The sequence below is a fragment of the Indicator indicator genome, chromosome Z (assembly GCF_027791375.1).
Source record: "Indicator indicator isolate 239-I01 chromosome Z, UM_Iind_1.1, whole genome shotgun sequence".
Lineage (NCBI taxonomy): Eukaryota > Metazoa > Chordata > Aves > Piciformes > Indicatoridae > Indicator > Indicator indicator.
Genome location: NC_072053.1, coordinates 36,788,011 through 36,815,844, shown reverse-complemented (window position 1 = coordinate 36,815,844; position 27,834 = coordinate 36,788,011). Strand labels below are relative to the sequence as shown.

The following is a 27,834-nucleotide window of genomic DNA, read 5'->3' as shown; positions in this document are numbered from 1 at the left end:
AAATAAAGCCTCTTGTACTACGATGTTCTTCTATGTTCTTATGCTATAGGTATTCCTGTACCATTTTTTGCCACACTGCAATGAAGCGAACAAATTACAAAAGGACACTGAACAATCACCATACTTTCATTATTTTTAATAGACATTACTTAGATGTGTTACTTTGCTTTTCTCAGAGTTAAACGGGTGTGAGATACCAATTGCTTTATTGTCTTGAACAGCTTATGACATGGCCTGGCCTGACAGTGTGTCTTAAAAGGTGTAGTTTCTGTGGAGATGGGTACTCCCTCTTTCCTTATTTTGGAAGTCCTGCAACAGTGCCACTGCAAGGCCAGTGTGCACACCGCACTCTGCACAGCTCTGGAGGCATCGCCCCCACCCCACAGAGGGTGATGGGGCACCAGAAACGTCTGGGTGTCCGCATGTTTGCAGCAGGCCTGATGGCTCCGCTCCACACTGACAGCACAGCCAGCCCCGGGGCACTGCTCCCTCTGCTCTGCTCTGCCCTGCTTTGCGCTCCCCACACTGCTCCACACAGTCTGTCCCCTGGCTCCACCACCACTCTGCTCCATACTTCCCGCATGGCTCCCTCTGCCATCACCGCTGAGGGCCCTTCCTTTTTCAAAGTGCACCTGCCACCAAGAACTTGGGGTTGTGTCTGTGATTATTCTACGAGTTGAATTCAGGGAACAGTGATGTTTCTTCCTTTGCTCCTTTCACCCTCTCTCTCTCTTTTCTCTCTCTACTTTTCCCTCTCTTTTTTCCTTCCCATTCTCCCTCTGATTCTCTCTAATGTAATAAACCAAATTAATCAGCTGTTTGGTGTCAGTTCACCTTTATTTACTCCAAGGGAATTATGTGAATCTTAGCACAACCACTCCTTGATGACCATGCTTGGTACAGGATAACTAGGTCATGACAACAGGTTTCCTATGTTCCCAGTCCCCTTGTAGGAACCAGTCCAGGAAAATAAGGCAAGTATGTGGCAGTTGTCACTGTAAGAAACTTCTTCCACCTGTACTTCAGATCTCTCTTACTTCTTTTAGAAATAGACAGAAATATAGGTTTGCATGTTCATTCGCTTTAATTAGGAGGGGCGAGAGACAGATTTCTTCTCATCCACTTAAAATCCTAAAAAACCCTGAAGCAAAATGTAAGGAGACTTAAAATGAATAAATATTGTCAGAAATATCTCTGTGAGCCAGGAAGAAGCTCTCGCAATGGATGAATCCAAAATCACTCTATATTTTACACAAGTCATATAGGGCTGTGAAGCTCCTTGGCAATGCCATGTGCTTTTCTTCCCAGGCACATTTTTTAAGCTACAGTGCATGATCAAATGAATTCCAGGCAGGCTTAGCTTGAAGACTGGAAGGCTAAAGAAACACCACCCAAAACTCTCCCTTTGTTTGTCATTTCAAGCTACAGGCCTTGGGAAAAATTGTCTGCATTTTAAATGTACCCAGAGGCACTGCTCATGTGTCAGCGTCAAAGGCAACAACCCTGAAAAAAAAATATTTGCTGACTGAAATTTCCTTTTAAACATGAACAAAACTTTATTTTTCCACCTTTTCTTTGCCTTCATCTCACCCTACACTTCACTTAGTATTCACCCTTTAAAAAATTTCACAGTCCTATCAGTCCTATAGGAAATACCTCATGCATTACCGGCTACACTCAAGGAAACACAGAGGAACACTTCCCTTTTGTGATGAAATAAAAAACACAACTGGCATATGAAGTGTAAGAAATTAACAAAAGCATTAACAGGACAGGTTTTAAAAAAATCAGATGAGTCAAGTATAACAGAGGATAGTCTAACACTGAGGCAAAAATGTGTTCTTGTACAAGAACAGATATCATTTGCAGACTCCCTGAACAAAGCCCACATTCAGCCCTTAGTCAGTTTTAATTTTTATTGGCTTTCCCTGATCTTTGGTGTTAAACAAATTTAGCTCTTGATTAATCATAAAATTTATTCTTCAAAATTAGGCTCGCTCTGCTTCTAATGGATGCATATTTCTTGCACAGCATGTTTTGTTCAGAAGCTACACAGAGTTCTACCACCACTGATTGATGTGGCGTCCAAAGAAGGGGAGCATAGGATTCATGACTGGAGCATAGGATTAGATGGGTATATGCTGTTCAGGAAAGACAGGCAGGGAAGAAGGGGAGGGGGTGTTGCCCTCTACATCAAAGACCAACTGGAGTCCATGGAGCTCCACCTGGGGATAGATGAAGTGGCGACAGAGAGTGAGGATCAAAGCAAAGACAAGGGAAAGTAATGATAGTGGGAGTCTGCTACAGGCCACCTGCCCAAGAAGACAGAGTGGATGAGGTCCCTCTATAAACAGATAGGAGCAGCTTTGCGTTCATAATCCCTGGTACTCATGGGAAATTTCAACCACCCTGACATCTGTTGGAAGGCCAACACAGCAGGGCATCAGCAATCTAGGAGGTTTCTGAAATGTACCTCCTCCAAGTGAAGGAACCCACAAGTAAAGATCCTATGCTGGACATTGTCCTCACCAAAAAGGAGAGAAAATATTTTGGGTAGAAGCACATATTACATTATAATTTAGGAAGTCTCAGGATATCACCCTCTCCTAACAACTGAAGAGACACAATTCAGCATTCAGTTGCTCAAAACCACATTCCTGAAAGTTTAGCTTCACAAAGTCTAACAATTACTACTGCATATCGCAATCAACCATACACTGGCTAGGATCTGTTTATCCTTTACTGACCTAGCCACTTTGACAGGCAGTTATTACATTTGATTGAGAGATGACAAGCTGAATTTCTGATACAACAAGCATTTCTACCAATTGTTGTTAATCTCCTGTATCACTAAATGCTCCTCTTCTTTTTTGATGGAGTTAAGACATACTTGTGAGTAAAACACAAGGAACAGCCGTAATACATAATAGAGTAAAAATAGTATCATCAAATATAAGTAAGTTGCAAAATCCTAGATTTATGTTAAAATTACAAAACAGCACATGAATGGAGAAGCAGAGAAAAGAAATGCTTTGCTTATACATAAACAGATGTAAGCACCATCAGGAAGAAATAGCAGCAGATCCAGAGCCCACAGCAAAGTCTGAAACATTTGATTGGCATTCCTGGCTCTGGAAAGGTCCTCGATTATTTATCTGTCCTTCCATCCATAGAATGTTACCATAATAGAACTGACTGAAGCAAAGCAGCTCTTCCAACCTTCTGCCATCAGGTTATATTAGGTAGCCTTGAAACCCTCTAAAATCATTTGCAAAGCACATAGAGAAGGAATCCTTCAGCTCAATCAATTTGAGTATTCCCACAGGCTTGCCTCAAACCTTTATACTAATTAGTTCATACCAAATTCAAAAAGCAAAGTCTGGGCTCAAACAACATACTACTTTGCTGGGGAAAAACTGTTCCAGGCCATTCATTGAGTTTCCTAAAAAGCTGCCCTCACCACCATATGCAAAATACTCCAAACTATACACTCCCTGACAGAACACCAATGGGCATTCACTTCTCAAAAGAACGAGATAGGATTTCTTCTGTATCAGCTCGGTTGAAGGTGCTCTGCATGCCTCAACCTGACTAGTCACAGGCCCTGTCTATTCAGAAATCAAAGGTCTTAACATTTAAAAATCAAGTATCAACAAAGCTCCTTGTTCCAAGCGTAATATTTAAACAAGTCAAGTTAAAGGAAGGCCACCAGCTAGGTCACTAAAGCTAAACCAGGCCATTTAGAATGCCCAGTGTGACTGTTACAGAGCATTGTGATGGTACAGATATTTTTGAAAGAAAATGGGGTGCTGCCTGGTTTAGTTTCACAGAGAAAATAAAACCATATAATTTTATCAACATTTAGAATTTTATTTCACATATGAACTACGGAACAAAAACCTCCAATTTTTGGCTTTACTCCTTTATGGTCAAGACAGATGGATGAGGTGGAGACCATGGAAGATTTGCTTCACTTCTTGTTACTTACAGATATATCCCCAATGAAAGAAACAAATAAACAGATTTAATATAGTATTTCTATTTTTCTCCTCCTCTTAGGATAATAGTGTCTTGTTATCCAACACTGTGTATCTCTCCCACTCCTTTTGGAACAGATCAGCAGGAAAAATTAGATTTTCTTCTTACACACATGAAGAATCCATACTAGTTTCATCATAAAGCTGAAATTCACTCAAAGAGTCACAGTCAACAAAAAAGAAGAGTATCGTCATAATAACAACAAAATGAACAAAAAGTCCAACATTATATGTTTAAGGATGTTGTTAGAACATGTCAGAGAAAATTGAGAGAGGCAAAAGCCCAGTCAGAACTTAAACTGGCCACTGCTGTGCAAGATAATAAAAAGCATTTTTATAAATATAATAATGCTAAAAAGAGGGGCAAGAAAAACCCCCACTCTTTATTGGACCTGGAGGGAAACGTTGTAACTAAAGATGAGGAAAAGGCTAAGGTTCTAAATACCTTCTTTGCCTCAATTTTCAACAGTAAGGCAGGAGGACATCAGGATAACTGGCCTCCTGAACTGGTAGATGGGGTCAGGGAGCAGTGTAGTACCCCTGACTTCCATGAGGAATTAGTTCGGGATTTGCTGAGCCACTTGGATCCTCACAAGTCTATGGGACCAGATGGGATCCATCCTAGGGTACTGAGAGAGATGGCAGATGAGCTGGCCAAGCCTCTCTCCATCATTTTCCACCAGTCCTGGCTCACTGGAGAGGTCCCAGATGACTGGAAGCTGGCCAGTGTGATGCCCATCCACAAGAAGGGCTGGATGGAGGAACCTGGAAACTACAGGCCTGTCAGCCTGACCTCAGTGCCAGGGAAAATTATGGAGCAGATCATCTTGGGGGCAATCACAGTGCACCTGCAGGATGGCCAAGGGTCAGGTCCAGCCCACATGGATTTAGGAAGGGCAGGTCCTGCCTCACCAACCTGATCTCCTTCTATGACCAGGTGACCTGCCTGGTGGATGTGGGGCAGGCTGTGGATGTATCTACCTGGACTTCATCAAGGGCTTTGACACCATCCCCCACAGCAAACTCCTGGCCAAGCTGTCAGCCTGTGGCTTGGACAGCAGCACTCTGTGCTGGGTTAGGAACTGGCTGGAGAGCCGAGCCCAGAGAGTGGTGGTGAATGGTGCCACTGCCAGCTGGCAGCCTGTCACTAGTGGTGTGCCCCAGGGATCAGTGCTGGGCCCCATCCTGTTCAATATCTTTACTGATGATCTGGATGAGGGGTTTGAGTCAGTCATCAGTAAATTGCAGATGACACCAAGTTAGGAGCAGGTGTTGATCTGTTGGAGGGTAGGAGGGCTCTGCAGAGGGACCCTGACAGGCTGGACAGATGGGCAGAGTCCAACAGGATGGCATTCAACAAGTCCAAGTGCCAGGTGCTGCACTTTGGCCACAACAACCCCATGCAGTGCTACAGGCTGGGGTCAGTGGCTGGAGAGCAGACAGACAGAAAGGGACCTGGGGGTACTGGTTGACAGGCGCCTGAACATGAGCCAGCAGTGTGCCCAGGTGGCCAAGAGAGCCAATGGCATCCTGGCCTGCATCAGGAATAGTGTAGCCAGGAGGAGCAGGGAAGTCCTTTTGCCCTGTACTCGGCATTGGTTAGGCTGTACCTCGACTACTGTGTCCAGTTCTGGGCCCCTCAGTGTAAGAAGGACACTGAGATACTTGAACATGTCCAGAGAAGGGCAACGAGGCTGGTGAGATCACAAACACAAACCCTACAAGGAGAGGCTGAGGGAGCTGGGATTGTTTAGCCTGGTGAAGAGGAGGCTCAGGGGTGACCTCATTGCTGTCTACAACTACCTGAAGGGAGGTTGTAGCCAGGAGGGGTTTGGTCTCTTCTCCCAGGCAATCAGCACCAGAACAAGAGGACACAGGCTCAAGCTGTGCCAGGAGAGGTTTAGGCTTGAGGCGAGGAGAAAGTTTTTCATGAGGAGAGTTGTTAGCTGTTGGAAAGTGCTGCCCATGTGCTCCCATGGTGGAGTCACCATCCCTGGAGGTGTTCAAGAGGGGATTGGACATGGCACTTGGTGCCATGGTTTAGTGGTCATGAGGTCTTGAGTGACAGGTTGGACTTGATGATCTTCGAGGTCTTTCCCAACCTTATTGATTCTGTGATTTCTCCAAACCACTGACTGTAAAGGACACAGTTCCTACAGTTTCTCTGTTAAAAGTACTTCAGGGCACACAGTTGAAATGACTGGTTTTGAGCATAAATGCCACTAATAATCTAGTGATTGGACAGAGAGTATCACAGGCTGAGGAAAACACATAGAATGATGGGCATGAGCAGTTGCTATAGTGACTCTGGTAAGATACGCTTTAGTGCCTTTACTTGTCCCTATCCAATCATGACAAAATCTAATTTAGAAACAACTTGCCCATTAATTGTATCTCTTCCTGGCATCCTGTCATTCAAAAACATAGAGAGAGACACTCCACATTGCACAACACAACACATTTCTTGCTTCGAGGAGATTTTTGAATCTCAGCAATTTGTAACTGTGTCAGGCTAAAAGTTGCTGTAATAAAGCTTGTTGAAGGGTCAGTTCTGCTGGAATCTTTATTTATTACTCTGAAAACATGTCAACACAGAGGCTATAATATAAGGCATAGATTAATACAGTATTGATATGGATATATTACCATTTTATTACCCCAGTGATAACCACTGTTACTTCAATTAATTCTCCACCTGCCTGAAAGCCAGCAGGAGAGTTACCAATTAAATTCATTTTTCACAATAAACACGTTTGTGATAGCCCACTTGTAATTGGTGGTATCACCTTTGTACCCAGTTTACTTTGTAAAAGAGAAATATCCTGCTAAAAACTGCTAGAAAGTCAGTTTGTAGCAGAAAGTTAGCTCCCCATTAGAAGCATACTGGAATTAAGTTTAAAACCTGGGTACCAAGTAGTACTGGGCTTTCTTCAACTAGGGCTATCTGTACTATTATGTGATCTCAGGGAATAAATTGCTTCAAAACAAGCTAGGTGTTTCATTAAAAAAAAAAATAAAAATCACATGCTTTAGCAAATCTCCATCTCCCAGTAGGGGGGTTGCAGGAACACTACAGCCAAGCCTTTATTCCACTGATCAAGCTGGACAGAGACATAGCACCAGAGGCTTTTCAAACTGACAAGACTGACTCCAAGTTTTATAATAAAGGGAACTGGATTAGAGTTAGGACCGAAGTTAGGAACTTCTGCCTTCTAGTGCTAAGCTTAAACTATTAACAGTACGATCCTTTAACATTACTGTAACAAAAGCAAGTAACAGCTTCTCAGGGTAAAAAGCCAACCAACCTATCAAACAACCAAAATAGCCTGTAACTAGATATTGCTAGTAGAGTATTTGCAAACAGTAACTTTTTAATGGTGCCTAATGCACTGCCTAACTTTAACCAGAGATAACAATAACATAATCTTGTCAGAGACCTAATTCACTAAGCTGGAGTCCACATTGAAGTGATGTTTCATTTTCCATTTATTCTGCTCAAATTCTTAAAAAAAAAAAATCTCCCAGAAACATATCACACAATAGCTTCAAAATACTGTAATATTACACACACTGACACAACCTGACACTGAAAACAGTTTGTTTACAGCTGAACTTGCAGAGATTGCAAGCGATGTGTTCCTCTGACTTAAGTATCAAAGGTTACAACACAGAAGTGGGATGAGCAAAACCATTTATTCCACAATGTTTTTCAATTTCACACTGCATGTAACCAAAGCAAAAAGGAGATGCTGGCAACACAGTGCTGGAGGAATACAAATACTGAATGGATCTTAGTAGCCAACTTCAGAAAAGCAACAGCCAAACTTTTCATTTGCTGACAAACATTTAAAAAACTGGATTTGCACAGTTCTGGTTGCATCTCTGATTTGCTACTGTAGAACAACCGTTCAAGTTAACCTAATTTTGACCTATCACCTGTGTCCTTCTCATTTACTGCCAGAGTCTGATTTTCATGCGCTCTGCTGTCTTTCTGTATCCCATGGACAGAAGAGAGGCAAAGCTATAGGATAAACTGTCAAGGTTTTCATATTAAGCATAAACACCTGCAAGAGAGGGGACAAAACACCTGGTGCTCACCTGTAGCTTCAGCCACAGCTGCATTTCCAAAAAGCACAAGTGCATAGCCAGGTCTTGGCTGATAGGCAGCTCTCCATGAATCCACTTACATTTCACATCACGCCTCAATGAGCAACAGCTTGTCGGCATTTTTTTATTCTTCCAATCGCACATTTTCATGAGAAAAGTATTTTTAGCAATGAAAACCAAAAAAATTTTATTCCACTGTGTATGATGTCAAGCACATGGACCAGTAAGCAAATCCAGGACAATCATGGCAAAACTGGCTCAGGCACTTTTGTCAGATGGTTTCAAATGTGTAGGCTCTTACCAGCTTTGTGATTGTTTTTTTCTTTTCAGAAAATTACTGTACTGCTAGATGTGTTATTTAAAGAGAGACAGTAAGTAGCTCACTTTAAGTACTGCATCTGCTATAAGACAAATGTGCCTATGCACAAACAGGTACAAGCTGAGCAGTAAAGTGAGGTTTTGCTGCTTAGTAGCAGCAAAGGGATATTTTGTAGTTCCTCCCGTTCTGAGACAGGAGTTACAGCCAAGACCCTTAAGTTGTAACCTATTACTGCCTCTCTCATGCTGATGAGCGTCAGTACATGATGCAAGGCAGGAAAACTCTACCACCTTGCCTTCTTCCAGTACTCAATTAGATCTTGTATTCAGGCTTCAAACTGACATTTTTCAAGCATTCAGTTCTCCAAGGTACTCAGTAGAAGAGGTCACGTTACCCACTGCAAAGCAGAACAGAGAAGACACAATACGGGGGGGAAACCTACAACCATGTGCAATCACTGTGCTTTTTTTATTTCCTTCCTTCAAAGGATCACAAGTTTCAAAAGAGCACAACAGTAACTTAGAAAAGATGAACTAGCTGCTTTATGATTTAACTTGGACAAGTGAAAAGGGGTGACTCCTGCAGGACATTAATGGAAAAGGAAAGAAAAAAAAAAAACAAACCTTCACAGAGGAAGTGGAGTGTACCACTCCTGCTGCAAATGTCTTGCTGTCATGCTCTTGCAGTAGCCACTACACCTTGTGTGCCCTGGGTTACAAGCACCACCAGCCAGTACAGTTTGTCGGAGCTTCGGCACAGGCAGCGCAGGCAAAGCAAGAGGGGTGAGTTGTCTATTTTACCTCCTCCCTGCCTGCACACACATTTTCTGCAGACAAAGACTATCTATTTTGCTTGCAGCTGGATTTAGCTTTGCTCTACTCACTTCCTAATGGTACTAAGTAGAAAGAGGCTGATAGAAGAAACGAGTAATTTTACCCTTTGTTAATGAATACAATAGTGAAAGAGAAGATATCAGAATGAAATAAATGGCAATTTAAAGAGGATGATCAAGTTGACTTTAGTGATTAAAGCCAGCTTTATTTGCATACCAGTTACTGAAGAAAAGATACTGCTCATAAAGGTGAAAATCTGCTTGCAAAGTCAGTTGCCAAAATCATGCACTTTCAGACTGACAAGCTCTACAGTGAAGGGTGGGAAATAAGTAAGCATGTAAGTTAGTAAATAAATAAATCCAAGTTCAATTTTCAGTGAGAGAAAGAAGGAATGTTTATTGCGTCTACATTTACAGCTGAGAAAATGGGAGCTGTCTTGCATATTCCTTTTTAATTTTAACAAGGAAGCCAAGAAAGTGTTCTTTGTCAGTTGTTTAAATGCTCCCTGAACTAGATCCTGGATCAAATCCTCACCTGGTTTAAAGTGACAATACATAGTTCCCTCAGCAACCAGGGTCCTGTCTCAATTCACTGAGGACAGGGCACACCACACATGCCCATGGATTATTAACTGGACTAAAGCTGGGAGACAAGGACAGCTCCAGCACCTTTCAGGGATGTGCATATCCCACAAAATCTGACAGATTGGTGAAGATGGAAACCAACTGCTGAGAGCTGCCACAGCATTATTCCTGAAATCACCAACTCTATATTTAACAAAGCCCCCCAGGCTTTCAGACCGATGTAGCAAAATGGAGACAGGGAGGTAGATGACAAACCTGGGGACATTCTCCTTCAGGGACAGGAAACACATTTTAGGAAATAGGCAAGGGGATACCATGAGCTTATAGAAGGGGCTTGGGCTTCTGCGTTTACCCAGCCCATCCTGTCCTATAGCTCATCCCTCTCAAAACAAACAAGCCAAACCAAACAAAAAACCCAAACCAAAACCAAAAACTACACACAACCAAAACCAACCAAGCAAAAAAAAAAAAAAAAACAAAAAACCAACCCAGAAAACAAAAGAAAGGGATTCTTCTGCCTAGGAATCAAAGATTTACCAAGGACAGAAATAGAAAAAGAAGTAACAAGGACTCTACCAGAAGGAACAGTTGCAGGTGGCTGAGGAGAGTGACTGCAGTGCTTAGTACAACGAAGCACTGAAATGCAACTGGCCTCCTTCTAGCAGTATAGATATGTTATCTAGAGCACACAGCTTTAAAAATAGCTCTAAAGCAGCATCAAAAGAACAATAACAAAAAAAAAAAGAAACCCCCCAGAAGTAGGCACCCTCAGTAACATTTTTTTTGTTCACTTTGCTACTGGGCAACTCACATTCAGAAATTTGCACCTTAATTTCCCACTTCTGGAAAACAAAACGAATAATTACCTCAGAAATCACCCCATGAAAATACTAAACCATAACCTTTGCCTATGCATACCTCTATTCAGTTACAGGAAAGCTTTGTTTGTGGGTCTGTTTGCAGTAACAGCTTCTTCTGCCCTTAGGGTGTAGAATGCTTTTTCACAGGCATGGATGTATATGCAGAAATAAGCAGACATAAACGCTGAATAAAGGTACCTGCTTATTTCCATTTTTGTACTGCACTAAACGTTTTTGGACATCTCTAGTGATGATGGAAGTATTTTGGGGAAAAAAGTCAATGTAAGTTGGTTTTTCATATTTCTTTCCTATCGAGGTCAAAAAGAAATTTATGGCCTGACAGATATAATCAGGTAACTTCCTAAATGTCTCAATAACTATCATTAACCAAACATTTTCAGTTCTACAAAAGGATAAACATCCATTTCTGTAATCAGAAACAGCCAACTATTTGAAAACTAATATTCTAAATCATTTATAAGCTAAAAAAAATGTATATACAAAAGTAGGTCTCTCCTCCTTGTCATAATAATTTCTGATTTTGTTGTAACTTTTTTGTCTACAGTCACGTGTAACAGCAGATTAGTTTTGTAACCGTGGTGCGTTATTTCATCCATTACCATGGTCATCTTAATCTTTTCATTTCCAAAGGCTTTCACCTTCTGGAACTTCCAACACATTTATTGCATACTATGCAGCAACATCCATCAAAATTGCACATGTATTCTCACAGGACAACACAACAGATACTCTGCTGGATCATATGACTAAGTTGAACATCTTCACTATTAACAAAGAAAGTACAGAAAATTTTCCTTGACTATTACAGGTGGTTTTTATGTGCTTGAATAGATTGCTCTTCTTACATGCCCAGTATAACACAGCAAGCTTATATGCAACAATGACTTGTTTAAACTAAAGACCATCTGGATTCTTCCCTTGTACACAGTAAAAATAAAGGAGAAGTCTCTCTGAAAATATACATGATCCTTGTATTTCATATGCTGGTCAAGGCAACACACGAAAAATATTTTACTGCCTTTGTCCTTCTCTCCATCATGAACTGAACAGATGACTGAAAATACTTCTGTTACAGGAAGTGAGCTTTCTGAATGCTTTTTCAGTGTTTTTATTGATGGTTCTCCCCCAGCTTATAGCACAATTAGACTGGGTACATGTTCTTAGATGAGATGTGGTTACAAGATCAGCCTTGCTGAAACCTGGCTCCAGGTTCTGAAATGTAGTTGCTAGTTATTTTCTCCAAAGATTCCTGGATCTGACAAACATGTACAGACAATGACAAAAAAAGAGACTGTGAAAGAACACAGTGAGAATAAGAGGACATGCCCTTCTGTGCAGAAATGAATGAATGCTGGAGTGGAAAAAAAAAAGTGGAGTCTTTTAAGATCAGAACGTTTATATCTGACAGAACTGGCTTGGGTGGTGACCGACAGTTCTTCCCATGAAGCAACATCACACACTGGCCACCCTGATGCAATAGCATTAAGCATGGGTATTTCTGTCATTCATGTGCAAATTACTGGAACATTCTAATGAGGTAAACCTTTCTGGTGCTTTCACTTCTTTCCTTGTCTCCCAGACTGTTAAAAAAGCAGTCCAGATCACCTGCAAAATGAAGTTATTTTGAATTGCTCATCTGAGGCTGGTGTCCAAACTGGTGAAAAGTATATTTTTCTGGTTTTAAAGGGTACTTTTCTCTCAGATAGCTCTACCACTTGTCAGTATAATTTCAAAACATAACTGCAACATACCTTGAAAAAATAGGCAGGTATTTCTGACTCATTTATTTTTATAGCTCTTCCTTTCATTTTTTTTTTTTTAACCGTGTATTTCTCTGGAGGAACTGAAAGACAAGACCTGATGAACTGATGAAGTTCGTGTCAACTCCATCCTTAGGATTCATCTCAAAGGAAGAGTATGCTGGGTCTAGATCTCTTCCTCCTTTTTTCTATTTGTGCTGGAAGAGTTTAATGGTATTTGTTACATCCTATACATTTATATACAGAAACAAAATATTAGTGGGAATAAAATATAATTTTGGCCCATTGTGATCATGTTATAAGCAACACTTTTAACTGAAAGTGTGCCTTTTGAAAGTATAGAAACCTGTAGCTTCTGCACCCACAGAACAGACACGCAGCTACAGACAGTTCAAGTACTGATACACTGGTATTGTAAGGAGTAGGAACAAATTTCACATGCATGGCGACTATAGTCCTGAAATGATTTAATGTCTGAAATCAGGCCTCAAGACTGTAACTTGCTACCATGAAAGATATAACAAAACATATGTAGAATAACTTCTAATAGATTGCTGTTGTTCCATTTTGTAATTGTAACTAAGTACTAACCACAAGTAATAAATCCTGTAATTTGCAGAAATGACTCCATTTCCAAAAAAGCCATTATTAATTTAGGAAAGGAAATTAACAAGTCTAGGTAGATTGTGCAAGAATTTGCAGAGCACATGCACACACAAACATTTACATTTTTGGGACAGTGTGTATAACTCTTTCTACATAATGGGTCACAGGCTTAATGCAATTAAAAATGCTCCTCAGCATAAAACTCTTTGTTGGCACAAAACCTACATACAGAATCCACAGTTACCCCATCATAAAACCTGTCTTCATTGTGCTAATGTTTCTATCATACAAAAAACACCCTGATGTGGGAAATAGTGACATCTCAGTGAGACAGGACAAAGTAAGGCGAACTTCAGGTCTTTGATTTGGCTGAAAGTGCTCTGCATTCTAATCAGAATTTCTTCTGGGATCCCAGGAAATGAAAGGATTTTCTTAAGTCTGACAGTTAACGGACAGGGAGAGTTATTCAGAAAAGAACAAAAAGAAGAGCGCTGAAAGCAGATGACGTCATGCCTCAAAATGGCATTTACCATCTTACTGACATTTCCACAATGTAGCATTGCGCTTTCCACACAGCTATTCTTGAGAGCTCCAGATCCTCTGTGGAGACAGTATGGCTGGAGATGCACTGCTTTAAAAGGAAAGCTGAAACAGTTCTAAATATAATACATGTATTGTATTTCAGGACCCTAAATGCATTACGATAATGGTCCGGTATACCACTTTTGAAACTCTGTTCTGCCTGACAGACTGCAAGGAAAGTCTCCAGTCTACATGCATGCAAGTTCCAACACTTCCATCTTTGTGAAAATCCCACACAGCAAGCATGGAAATACCATTTACTTTCCTCCAATTCTTCCCACAAGCACAGTTTACCCTTTTGTAAAATGACATCTTCCAGCCTTGTAGGGTCCTTGGAACCAACTACTCTTCATCTCAGACTCCCAGAGGCATCTATCATTGGGAAGAGATATCAAAATCTCCCCCTTACAAGCTACAAGCAGTTAAGAGGAAAAAATCACAGGACTCTGGGAGCATTCTGCTTATTTATCTTCCTGCATATCCACACACAGCCAACTTCTGAGGCCACGAGCATGCCATTTGCTCACAATGGATTTGTATATTTTAGAAGATATTGAAAAGTTATTCACTGGTACTGTCTTTTTTTAGAAACCTACTTTCCTTACATGAAGTACAAGAATTATGCTTGGAATTACTTCTTGTTAAGCCAGAAAGAGAGATTTCTGGTTAAAGTGTCTTTGTTTCTTAAATTCACCTCTCTGCCATTTTGTGTCTTACATTGTGGGTAACTTTGCAGGATTTTTTCTGTGAAAAATATCCTCCCAGCTACAGAGAGGTATCTTTATAAACATGTCCCTCATCTGAACTCCAGCCCATGTGCAATATGTAAAGAACAATAATAAGGGTCTTGCAGATACCAACCACATCTATTTCCTGATGCTAGCACGCTTATTTTCATTTGAAAAGGAAGCCAATGTCATAATTGGGATTTTCACATTTTCACTTGAATTACAGACCTCCCTACACTGTTTCACTACTTGCATATAAACGCATTTTGAGAATAGCTTCCCAGATCACAGTGGAATGAACCCTCCTGAAAAAGTAATGTTAACACCACCAAAAGAGTAAGTACTTGCTAACACCAAAACAAAGTAGCCTTAGAGACACACACAAGAAAAATTCAGCCAAAGCACATCTCAAAAGCCATGTGACACATCAGTACCTCTCTATTCTCTCCACACAGACCACTAAAAAGTGTATCAACTGCACATAAACATGTATGTGTATCTATACTCTCATCCGCAACAGGAGAATTACTTCTTAAGAGAAACAGTAAATAACAGTAATTATTTTTAAACTGCAGATCTCTCCTTTAGAATGTGTTTTAATGGATAACAACCTTGTATTCTAAACTGATCACAGAATGTAACAACCAGGCACAGATGAAGAGTGGGAAGGATATTTGTATGTTAGAAATCCCCGTACTATTCTCTCCCTCTTACCATGGAACATATACTATGCTTGTAATTTTTTGTCACTCTCTCTCTCGTTTTCAAGAAGAAAGAACCTATAAGATACATTATGCATAAATACTTCACTCTGACTTTCCTGTATTTTATCTGTACTATGTTGAAACTCAGCAATTAAACTACTATACTCTCCTCTTGGTGTTGGGGCATGCCAAGGTCTCTTGGCATTCCTTACCCTATAGGCCCAACTCCATTCGAGACCTTAAGTCTGTGTGGCACGATGCACATTACAATCTTCAAGAATATTAGCAAATGGTACAATTAGCACAACTGTAAAACAAAAACAAGGGCCTGCCTTAACCTCTACTTTCTTTTGTTTCATCTTACCTGTTGTAGGATGGAAAACTGATTTCTGATCACAGATTCTAACAGGACTAATGAAATCTTTATCAGAAGGAACGAAACCTTCTCTCTGTGAGAGATTTTTTCCTTTTTTTTTTAATGCAGGACATTGCTAGCATTAGCAAAATGGATTTCTCTTGTTTCCATCTTGAAGCTCTGAGGTTCAGATACTTCAGATAACTGAAGTTTAAGAGTCATGGACTTAGAACAATGCATGCACTTAAAACAGTCATCCAGTAAACTTCCTCATTAAAGTAGCAATCATGATTTACAAATAACAATCCAACATTATTTGTAAACACAATCTCTTGTGCACTTTAACAGGATGAATTACTTCTCCCATTAGGAAATCTAGCTCTCAAAATCCATGTGCAACCATCTATAAAAGAACTAATTTATTTTAGTGATCAGCAACAATTACTGCCCTCTTAAAAAAAAGTCAGTATTGGGATGCACTGAGGTAAAGCAAGCAAGCATTCAACCTGACATTAGCAGAAATGGTATCCAACACACTTAAACAAAGTTGCAGAAAATCCTAACCACCATTGCGTACAGTGAACTACATGGCTTACCTGGAGAACATAAAGTACTCAGAGGATAAAAACCAAAACTATATTCAGCCTTGCTGACCTGGTCATTACCACAGCACATCCGTGCTTGTTTCTGTTCACTCTAACGGAACAAGTTTCCCTGAGTCAATTTAGTTATGACTTGGAGAACAGAAAACCATCAGAAGTAAAAACTGTGAACAAACATCTCTAATGTAAATCATAGCTGGAGGTTGTATTAGCTGTTCAGTGGCTCAGACTAACACGCTTGACAGAAGTCAGTGCCAGAGGTCCAGGGTAGCCGTAACAAATGAGAAGTCACTGAGAAAGCACTTAGCTGTGAGTTTTAAGACAAGTAGACACAGGAATTTTGCAAAAGAGAACTCAAAGCTAGTAAGATGGAAAGGGTCAGAGCCTTGAAAGGACAAGACTTCATGGTATTTATTTGTATGTCTCAAAGTTCATGTTGGGGAGAAAAGATGCTTACTTGTAAAGGTAGTATTCTGCTTGATCCACTTCTTCTCGTGAAGAAATGTTATCAACAAACTGGAAAAAAAAAAGCTTCAGAGGGAATACTCAAAAAGCGTATTAGAAGAAAATGCAACTTCAATAAACAAAATACATTTGTTTTGCATATTCAGGTGTCCAAGAGTACTAGAGATCTTCAAGTCTTTGCTTGCTCCTATTCAGGTATTTTCAGAACTTCTAAAATTCTAAACTGAGACAACTCCCCTCCTTGCCTCTAAGAAATGTTACGCACTTTGAAAACATGGAGTCCATCTGAGAATTATGTCCACTTAGCTCAGTGCCCCCTATTTTTGCTGCTCCTCTCTGGATTTTTGCTTTTTAATCATACCCGTTAACTTGAGAATACATTTCTTTTTTTACCTTCCCCTCACCTCAGCCAATTCTGAGTGAGTATCAACATGCCTTACTTATCTTTCTGAAATTTTTTTTTCCTCATGTTTCCCTGTTGTGCCTGTTCATACTAAAAATCCTCAAGGACAGGAGCAATGGCATCTTGCATTTCACCACATATATAAATAAGAAAAAAAATGATCCCTTGCCATAAAGCATGATTATCCTCTCATTTTAAACCTTGTCCACTCCTCCAGGCAACCTCCCAAAATTCCCAGTGCTATCAAGTACTTAAAAAAAAGCCAAGTTTTCAACCAGACTTTGTCTTATGGTAACAGTGTTTTCCTGCAGGTTTTACTAACATAACTGTAAAGATGCTGGAACACTCCAGTCTTTCCAGTATAATACCTTTAGCTCAGAATATATGAACAACATGTTCCCAAGGTCAGTACTTCTCTTTATCCTAAGTGTAAGTTCCAAATAACTGACTGCTACTTTTTCTCCAGTTTCTTAACTCTCCCTGCATGCTGTGTACATGCAAGTCTCCTCTTTCAAGTCTGGCAATAGCATGCTGTGCACTTTAAATTTTAGAAAATAAGAATCTTACATGAGATCCAGGTATTAAAATGTGAGGATGTCTGACAATCTGGAAATGCTACTTATTCAGGGAAGAGGTCAGTCCAAAGCAGCAACATGAATGGAAGGAATAAAGCTGATTAAGGAACACCTATTCTTTCCAAGGACACCTTCTCAGAAGCACTGACCAAGAATGACCAATCTGTCTAAATGCTTGATCTTGTAACTCTACAAAATTTTCTTTGACTCCTCATTCATTAGCGGTGCCAATAATCCTAATGAAAGGTGTTACTGAGATTCCAGTGTGGTGACTCAACCTTACTGGATAATTTTGAAGATTGAAAATAGCGTGGTTTGGATCTGGGGTTTTTTTGGTTTGGTTTGGACTTTGTTGTTGTTTCCTGTTTTGTCATGTAGGTTTGTGGGTTTTTTTAAAACAAATAACATTTATTCTCCTTCTTCACTACAAACAGTTGCACAGGGAACTTAAAAGGCCACCTCACATTTCTGCCTTCATTCCCACTCCCCTGACTGATCTATCCAGAGAAAGGAACTAGTTACTAATTCCAATAAAAATAACGGTTTGGTGTATCCCATACCAACGTTTGTCCTGCCTCAGTCTGCTAAGGCAATGAAAGAAACTTCGCCTTTGTATTCAAAATTTATCCACCTCTGCCTCTCTGAAAAGAGCCTGAAAGTGGAAGAAGACGAAGGCAGACAAGCAGTGTGCTAATTCTTTGCATTCCTTTAGTAGCCTGAGTTCTCACAATGGGCTTGAGGGGATGTTAAAGCTCTCATTAAGACAGAAACCACAGGCAAGCAAGGAACATGTATCAGGGAAATACACTGCCAAGCAACAGGGAGGCTGAATTTTAGTGAAAAAAGACGTATTTCACTTTAGATCACTGTGCAGTCCAGGTACTAATTAAGGAATGCAAAGTAACGACAAAACAGCTTCATGCAGCAATTTAACAGTATAACAACCCATTTACCATCCTAAAACTCCCAGCAGAGGTCATACCATTTATTCACTCTCAGCCAACTCCATTTCACAAACATTCCATTGTGATCACTTTACAATTGGTATTTATTTCCTTACCCGGGCTATTGTCAAAGAGCTAACAGGCAGCTTTCTTTCATAGGTTCTGTCCATTAAGTGGGCTAAGTCAGCTGAAGAAAAGAGAAGAAGAAAATGTTTAATCAACTATCATTACAAGAAACCTTCAGAGCCATCCTATAACCTAGAATAGAAACTCTGTCCGTAAAATCAAATTCTGGTTTCTTCTTGACATCTCACTTTGAATTTGTATGAAAACAGTTATTGTTAAATACTTTAACAGAAAATAACACATGGGAAGGTTCTCAACAAGATGATTTCAACTTATTATAACGAAAAAAGCAAACTATCCTATAATGTGTTGGATGAAATTAGTACAACTAATATAACTAATCTAAAAAAAATGAACAGATATATTTAAACTTATTTGCTTTCATGCTTAACATGCTGGACACTGCTTTTAACACAGACCTGTGCTTTATTGTACAGTAAAAACGAGACAAAGGAATAAGTAGTACCATACTGATAAACCCCACAGTTACAAACAGCGATTCCAAGAAATTCTGTTAATCAAATTGGGTACTGTGCCAGTATTTTACTAACTTTATAGCATTCTGCTCCAGCACTCATGTTAACAATATTAATTTGCCCATACAGGAAATTTCAGCTTCTGATTGTTGAACAGATAGTCAAATATTCCATTAATTTAATGGGAAGTTAAATTAATTTAATTTGGAGTTTTAGTTTTGTACTGTTCCTGGAAAATAATGAGTTCAGAGAAGTAAACTGTTTATTGTTTGCCTAGCATCAGCTGTTTGATTCTTAGCTGAGAAATGAACTGACGATATCCAATCTATAAAATTCAGATACTTCAATCGTTTCCTCCTACATCTTCCAAGACCAGGAATCCAACGAATCCTCTCTGCATCACTAGTACCTCACCTTATCCTTTGCACCCCAAGACTACAATTGTTATTAAACAAACCTCTCCTTTGACACTTCCAATTAAACCAGTGGCCCACCTTCAAGAGCTGATAGGTTGGCTTGCTGTACAATTCATTTTCCAAGGAGGTCATTTCACCTCCACAACTGTCAATGAAACAAGGTGAACACTACTCACAACATCACATCAGACTGACTAAACCTTCTACTCCAGCAAAAGTCAGGGCAAGGAGCAACACTGCACTAGTAGTGTGTCTGCAAAGAATGCAGTCCATGTATGCTCTGTCCACAAGCCGTATCACTATTCATCATGTTAGAAACACACCTGCACCACTAGTGAATCCTGAAGGGTATACAGCTCTAAAATGGCATTCAGTGCTACTCTGACTGTATAGGTACCATCTCAAATTGAAATACATCTGCAAAGATTTTTGTTGCAGTAAAACGGCAGAGCCTTGATTTGGAAAATGGTTGACTCTCTGTGCAACGCTGCTGCCTGCCACATAATAGTATTATGTATTTACCTAAACCTTTCCTTCCTGAGGCACTTTGAGATGTTCTTCAAAACACAAAAAGAACATTTACCCCTGGCTGAGGGAAGGCAAGCATTTCATGACCATGAAAGCAAAGGGGAACGTAAGGCAAAGTTACTGATGCGAGCACCAGCCCATATCCCCCAGGAAGGGGATGGTGAAAAGACCCTCCGGCAACAGAAATGTGTAATGGGAGGATGCCACTGATACTGACTGTCTGGAATGTGCACATACAAGATCATCTCTACCTCAGAAAGTGAGGATGATGAAAAGCCTGGACTACACAATGGATTGACCACCTGGCATGATAAGCTCCTGATAAGCCCCTGAATGTGTATTGTGTGTATGGACAGGTAAAAGGCAAAGGAGGAGGTGGAGGCCCCTCACTCCACCAGGCACAAGCGAATACAGGAAGCATACAAGGACTACACAGAAAGGTTCTCTGGGGACAATACCCAGACACAGACCTAAAAAACCCTGTGACTACAAAACTGCATAGAAGACCTGAGTGATGCCTGCTCAGGAAGAGAAAAACAAGGATAGAAAAAGACGGACACAGAGAGAAAAAGACCGTGCAGCCTGGAAGCAGACCAGGAACTCTCTCTATTAAGTTCTGCCCACTGTAACTCATGAAGAAGAGAAAAGACATCTTTACTGAAGACATCACATGTTGGAGGCTGCTCAGAGAAGGACTTGGACTTCAGGATCTCTCTCTCCCCTCCTCCAGGGTGGACAGCACAAGCCAACAAGGATGCAGCAGCACCCTTCCTTGGACCCAAATCATCCTGGGGCTGGCAGGGAGGGTGGTAATATAATTCCTTTCATGCTCTCTCTCTCCATTTTTCCTCTCTATCTCTCCCTTCCTCTGTTCCATCCACTTTATTCAGTTAATAAATAGCCTTGCTTTTGATATTTGTGCCTTCAATTTCACAACATGGGAATGCTCAAAAAGAACCAAGTCCCTCTTCCCCTCCAGACTGAGACAGCCACCAAGGCCACACTGTACTAGGTAACCACCAAAACATCTGATCAACTTCTTTAGTGGTAAAGAAACTTTTGTGGGAATATCCTTAAAAGAACTATTTTTATTTGATTCTATATTACCCATTTCTCCAGCACTCACAAAGGTCATGATGGACCATGTAGGTAAAGTCTTTGGAGGCATTCCCAGTAGTGACAGAAGCTAGAGAGAGAACAAATGATGCAGCCAAGTTGTCAGAAACTAGCAACTGGCTAGATCCTTGCCTAAACATACTAAGCCAACTGTCATACAGCATTCTTCACCTGCATTACAAGACAGCTGGAAAAAATGCATTCACTCCAAAATATACTATGTTTGACGACAAAGCAGCATGGACCTGAGAGAGACAACTGCAGAGGCTGGGAGTTCACTTGTCATATTTCAAAACCATTTCTATTATGCATCTCCCACTGAAAAGTGGAAGGTGATACTCAAGTCTATTTTCGGCCATACTCAACCCTGAGCTTAGCACTTCTTTCTAGAGGTGCATGAAGATGAAAAGTCTGCTTTATATAATACTGAACAGCTAAGTAAAATATAAACCAAATTAAAATAATGCTGAGTTTAAGATCTCAAGACTGTTAGCCATTTATACAGAGGCCTCTTCTGGGAGAATTCACACACAGAATTTTAATGACTGACCTTTCATGCTGTCTACAAAGTTAGAATTCTCCATCACAATTTTAACACAGAAAGCAATATGAAGCAATTATCTATCAGCTCCAGTAGGAGTCATAATAAAATGAAAGCTGATTGAATCTTAAAGACAAATCAAGTTAATGGAGAATTTAGCTTTGTTTTTAGAAAAACTACTGTTTCTGCTATAGTTTCTAGATATGAATGATTCACAGTAATTATTCATATTTGTTACACAATTCAGTTACTTTTTGTAAATCAAGTTTATTTCTTAAGCTTATATTCAATAATCAAGATTTAAAACCTCTTCTAACCTAAAAACATCCCAACAGACGTACCAGAACGTAAAAATGTGAATACCTCAGTTTTCTAGCACTGAAGTAGTAAAACTTGAGTGTTAACATTGGGTATAAGCAAATAAATGTTCAATGGTGGAAGCAAAATTCTGTGTACATTTTAATAGATATATGTTGCAAATATTTTTTTACATAGTGCAAGGACTTGGGTCATCAGTTGATTAAAAACTCAACATGAGCTGGCAACCCTAATGGCACTTGCAGCACCAACTTTATGCTGGGCTGCATCAGAAGAAGTGTGACCAGCAGGATGAGAAAGGTGACTCTACCCCTCTCACTATGCTCCCTTGAGACCCCCACCTGGAATACTGCATCCAGTTTTGGCGATCCCCAGCATAAGAAGGACATCAAACTGCTGAAGCAGGTCCATGAAGATGATCAGAGCGCCGGAGCACCTTCCCTATGGGGACAGGCTATGAGAGTTGGGGCTGTTCAGCCTGGAAGAAAGAAGACTCTGGGGAGACCTTAAACAGCCTTTCAGTACCTGAAAGGGGCCCATAACAAGCCTGGAAGGGACTTTTTACAAGGGGTTGTACTGATAGAACAAGAGGGAATAGAATGAAGCTCAAGTAGGGTAGACTTAGACAAGACATTAGAAAGAAATTCTTTATGGTAAGGGTGGTGAGACATTGCAGCAGGTTGCCCAGAGAGGTCATGGATGCCCCCAGCCAGGCTGGATGAAGCGTTGAGTAATCTGGTCTAGTGGAAGGTATCTCTGGCCATGGCAGGGGGCTAGGAACTAGATGATCTTTAAGGTTCATTTAAACCCAAACCATTTTATGATGCTATGATTTATCTGAGAGTCATTATCAAAGAGAACACTAGGTACATATAATCTCTCATAAACACTGCGTATAAAATACATTTCTCAAAGATGAAACTTTACAAAACTTTAATTTCTCTATAAATATATTTCTCAATATTGCATAACAATAAGAATGCCTTTAAACAAACTAACAAAACAAACCATATGCCTGAACTGAGGTTATTTACTTCTGGACATGGCTTCACAGTTATCTCTAGAATAATGGTATCTGATATTTCACATTCACCTTTGTTTCATCTGTTCATATAAACTCAAGGTCTGGCTGCCTGTAAAAGGGTGATTTAGGAAAATATCAGCCTTCAACTGACAAGTCAGTGGTTACAACATCTAATACCCGTTTTGTGGCCTAGGAAAGCAACACAGTTTTAGTTTGATTCACAGTGTACACCTGTCTACAGTATGTAGCCATATCAACAAGCTGCACATACTGCCACTGTGTCTTATGCAGGACAGGGCTGAAATCCAGTAATATGGCAGCCAAGAGGAAAACACATACAACTATGACACAAAGTTTACCTGCCCTGGGAATGATGGACAGACCTAGTATCTTAACTCAAAGGCTAATATTTTGTTTTCTATGTAAAGAAAGCCTTGATCTCCTCAGCCCTGAGGAGAGGGCCTTGGGGGTGCTGGTGGATGACAAGCTCAGCATGAGCTGTCAATGTGCACTTGCAGCTCAGAAAGCCAACCAGATCCTGGGCTGCATCAGGAGAACTGTGGCCAGCAGGTCAAGGGAGGTGATTCTCCCCCTCTACTCTGCTCTGGTGAGACCCCACCTGGAGTACTGCATCCAGTTCTGGAGCCCCTATTACAGGAAAGATAGGGATGTGCTGGAATGTGTCCAGGGAAGGGCCACAAGGATGATCAGAAGGCTGGAGCTCCTCTCCTATGAAGACAGACTTGGGAGAGTTGGGGCTATACAGTCTGAAGAAGAGAAGGCTCTGAGGTGACCTTCTTGTGGCCTTCCAGTATCTGAAGAGGGCCTACAAGAAAGCTGGGGAGGAACTTTTTAGGCTATCAGGTAGTGATAGGACTAGGGGGAATGGAATAAAGCTGGAAGTGGGGAGATTCAGACTGGATGTGAGGAAGAAGTTCTTTACCATGAGAGTGGTGAGAGCCTGGAATGGGTTGTCCAGGGAGGTGGTTGAGGCCCCATCCCTGGAGGTGTTTAAGGCCAGGCTGGATGAGGCTCTGGCCAGCCTGATGTAGTGTGAGGTGTCCCTGCCCGTGGCAGGGGGGTTGGAACTAGATGATCCTTGTGGTCCCTTCTAACCCTGACTGATTCTATGATTCATTTTAAAGACACCATTAAAACATAAAGGAAGCATGAGCCAAGTACTTTACAAATGTGTATGTTTCACATCTTAGCATCTCTGTATTTCCACATCCCTAGCAGCTTTTGGAAAGAACTACAGAAATCACTCGAGTTTGTAAAGGCAGTACTGCCACCTGCTGTTGTGGATGAGCCACTTCTGCTACCACGATTTTTTTCTAACAAAAGAAAATAATTTCCTATCTCATTTGAATTCTGCCACCCCTTGGGATTCTCGTAATTGCTATTCTGCTTATCAAGATGCTTACTGTCACTTTATTTTGCCCCTGATAGTGATGAACCAATGAAACATGCCTCTCATTTCCTTGATATCTCAGTTTTAGTAAGTTGAGTCCAAATTATTTCTAGACAGGAAAGTTCCTTGCAGCAAGCATTTCCTAACTTCTGAATTAACACCTTTTCAATTCCTATCTTTTTGAACAAATGTGCTTCCATACACAATATACTGTCTTGATCTTTCCCATGCTTTCAGTACTGAAGTTTGCTAAACTCATTCAGGCTTGCATTGCCAAACTGAGACTACAGAGAAGACAATAAAGCGTATCTTACATGGACACAATGTATGAGTTTGAATCTGAGATGGCACCACATCACTGCAGCAAAAAAGTGGAACTAACTTTAAATCAGAAATACTCATTTTTCCTTTACATCTATCCTCACAACATAGTTTTGCAGAACTCCTGTTCTAAACCAGTGTTTGAAATATACAAATAAAACAGCAACACCTCAACACAAGGACTTGTTCTAGCTACAATCACAACTTACTACACACAAGACTATGTGCAACCATGCAACTGACAGCTACAGAGCAGACATCTGCAGGGCTATCTCATCTTTGAAAACACTAGTACAGCTGATACCATGTTAGCGTCTTTTCTCTTTTCCATGAACACAAAATGAAAATGCAAAACAGCTATTTTAAAAAACCATGGAACAGACATCTGCTTGGATCAAAACAACAGCAGAAAGAACTGTGCTATCCAACAGGTCTTGCCATGCCTGGGGAAAGCCAAACAGACTGTATCAACTCTCACACAACGTTTTCCTGTACAGTGAATCTCTCTGCCTCTAACATTTGTTAAAGTAAGAACCCTTTACCATTTGGAGGTGACTGATTCAGATGCATGCCAGGGCACTAGGGTGTCCAAAAGACACTGCACGAGCAGTCCTATTGACAGTAAAGAGCTACAAGGTATTAATGGTCTCTGCAGGATCCAAGCTTCAGCCACGAGCATACACCAGCTGTTTCTGGCTCACATACAGTAAAACATGTTGACAAAACCAACCTAGGTATTCATAGGCAAATAACAGAAACAAATTAGTGCATAAAAACCACCACTGATCATTTTGGCTGTCTTCCTGCCTGACAAGGTCTTGAATTTCACTAGCTGATTCTACTTTCAACCTGATAATCTATTTTAGAATTAACACACATGGTTCAGGAACCCATGAAGGAAAAATGGAAAACAATGATTAAGCAGTAATGGGTTTCCAGAATGATTCTGGTACAAAAGAATGCATTTGTATCTTTAGCATGGAAAAACACCTTGCGTGATGCTTTCTATTTAACATTGTGGCCAAAAAGATGGTGGAATGTAATTAGAAATGTAATGCAGCCAAGGAATTTAGGGATGAAATCTGCACAGGAGATCTCATTAGCAGACAGTTTGATGTACAGCTTCCTCGGAAATACAAGGTTTAGTTTTATTTTTTCCACTAAAATTTCTACAAGAAATGTAACTTCCCTGCTCCAAAACTCTGAAGAAAAAGTTATTTTAAAAATGGTACTGCTTATAGACTAGGTCTTCTTTCATACTGTATTACAGCTAAAACAAAGACAATGAAAAAGATATTTGGTGAAAGTTTTAACTGACAGACATTAAATGATTACCTTCAGAAAAGCTTTTGTGAAACCAAAAATCGTTTCTAAAAACCTAAGATTCATTAAATGGGTAAATTCTAACTTGTTTCTGCATTATAGTTCAGAACATATATAATAGATTTTTAACACGTTGGGCAGATTTTGACACAGAACCTCATAAGCCTTGTGCTCTACACATAATTTTATTTTGAAGTATTTATAGGTGATAAACTAGTCTAAAATTAGTTCAGGTTGCAATTAGTTAGTCAAAGTCAAGAAAAAGGAACAAACTTATCTCACCCAGGCTATGCTCCTCTTTGTGTCTCTTTTCCCATTTTGAGCTGTCCACATAAGCTGCAGAAAAAATGTATCTTCTACCTAATGAAGAAAGAAATTACTACATAAGCCAGGTTGCTTCGGTATTTCTAAATAAAATCACACTTTATTGGATACCACCTTCTCTTGTCACATTCACTGAGTTGGATGCATTAAACTGTCTATGACACAGCTGGCAGCAGTAAGCTACCATACCGGTTCAGATTTGTTGTGTATAAATGAGCCATTACCTCATAATTTTTAAAACAGAAACGCTCTCCCCTTTTTTCAGCATGAAACAAATCTTTCCAAACCTGTACTTAAGAAAATTATACATCTGAAAAGGAATAAACCCCCCAAAACAACAATAAAGGATACCTTCTTCATGCACACAAATCTTTCTCATCAATTCTCATCAAGCGCTAGCAATTAGCTAAATGCAGACATAAAAGTATAAGCAAAAAAATTAATACACACGGTGTGGCTTTTGTGTAGCTGTTGGCTATTTTTCCACCTGTAAAGATTTGTCTTACTGGCAATGAAAAGCAGATGCTTGCCTGGAAAAACTCAAGTTTTTAATCATCTTTTTTCACCTCCTGAGAACTACAGATTTCAGATAAATGCATTTGAAATTTTTTTCCAAGTATTCTTTGTACCACCTTTGACATCTATCTGCTCAAGATGCTGTTCCAACTTTTGAAACAAATGTAGAATTTTTCAGTTGGAAGAACAAATCATGTTTATGCATCTCTCACAGGTGGTGAGGCCCTGAAAATGCATGAGGATCATCTGGATAAAATTTGTTGAAGGAAGATACAGTAATATATACAGAAGGTTGTAGAAATTAAGAAACATGAAGTAGTTTTAAAACAGGCTATGCTACACAGAATTCTTAGTCACTAACTTAAAGCCTTTGTCTGAAAAATCTGCTCCCACTAATAGTTGGTTACTCCTGGGTGTGAAACAACTTTTCTCCTTGTCATCCTTCTGACAAGCAATTATACGTACATGTCCAACTCTGTACATCTTTGGAAATTTTTGTCAAAAAGACCTGATACACAAAATTCCACAGTCAGAGCATGAGAATGAACACAACGCTTTACCAAACTGTTACAAAGTAAGAGGTATTTTTTGTTTGGCTAGTGGGGTTTCTTTTAAAGGTATTTTTCATGACGTTGAAAAAAGAGGCCCACAAAATACTATTAATAAAGTTCTGTAAGTTCATTCGCAGTTATGGATGTCACTAGCAAGAATAAGGCTTTAAGTAAACATTAATGAGTTCATTTCTTCCCAACCGCCAGGATTTTTGGAAAGGTGGCTTGGTGGCTTTTCAAAAGCATCAGTCTCCGTTCTGCTTCTGTCACCCGCGTCAACAGTTTTTGCTGAACACTGGCGGCCACGTGTTCGGAGACCTCCCCTCAATTCCCATAACCCCAACAGGCACGTCCTAAA

At 40.1% G+C, this 27,834-nt stretch overlaps 1 protein-coding gene across 2 annotated transcripts in view; it reads right to left on the bottom strand.

Moving 5' to 3' along the window:
* The window catches only part of MRPS27 (mitochondrial ribosomal protein S27), a 45,933-nt gene that overhangs the window by 17,693 nt on the left and 406 nt on the right, over window positions 1–27,834 (bottom strand). For both annotated transcript variants that reach the window (XM_054397879.1, XM_054397878.1), the window contains exons 2-4: window positions 26,368–26,445; window positions 18,602–18,672; window positions 16,556–16,614 (exon numbers count right to left, since the gene is read on the bottom strand). In XM_054397879.1, coding sequence (XP_054253854.1) covers window positions 16,556–16,614; window positions 18,602–18,655 — 113 coding nt within the window. In that variant the 5' untranslated portion in view covers window positions 18,656–18,672; window positions 26,368–26,445. The remainder of the gene's footprint in view (window positions 1–16,555; window positions 16,615–18,601; window positions 18,673–26,367; window positions 26,446–27,834) is intronic.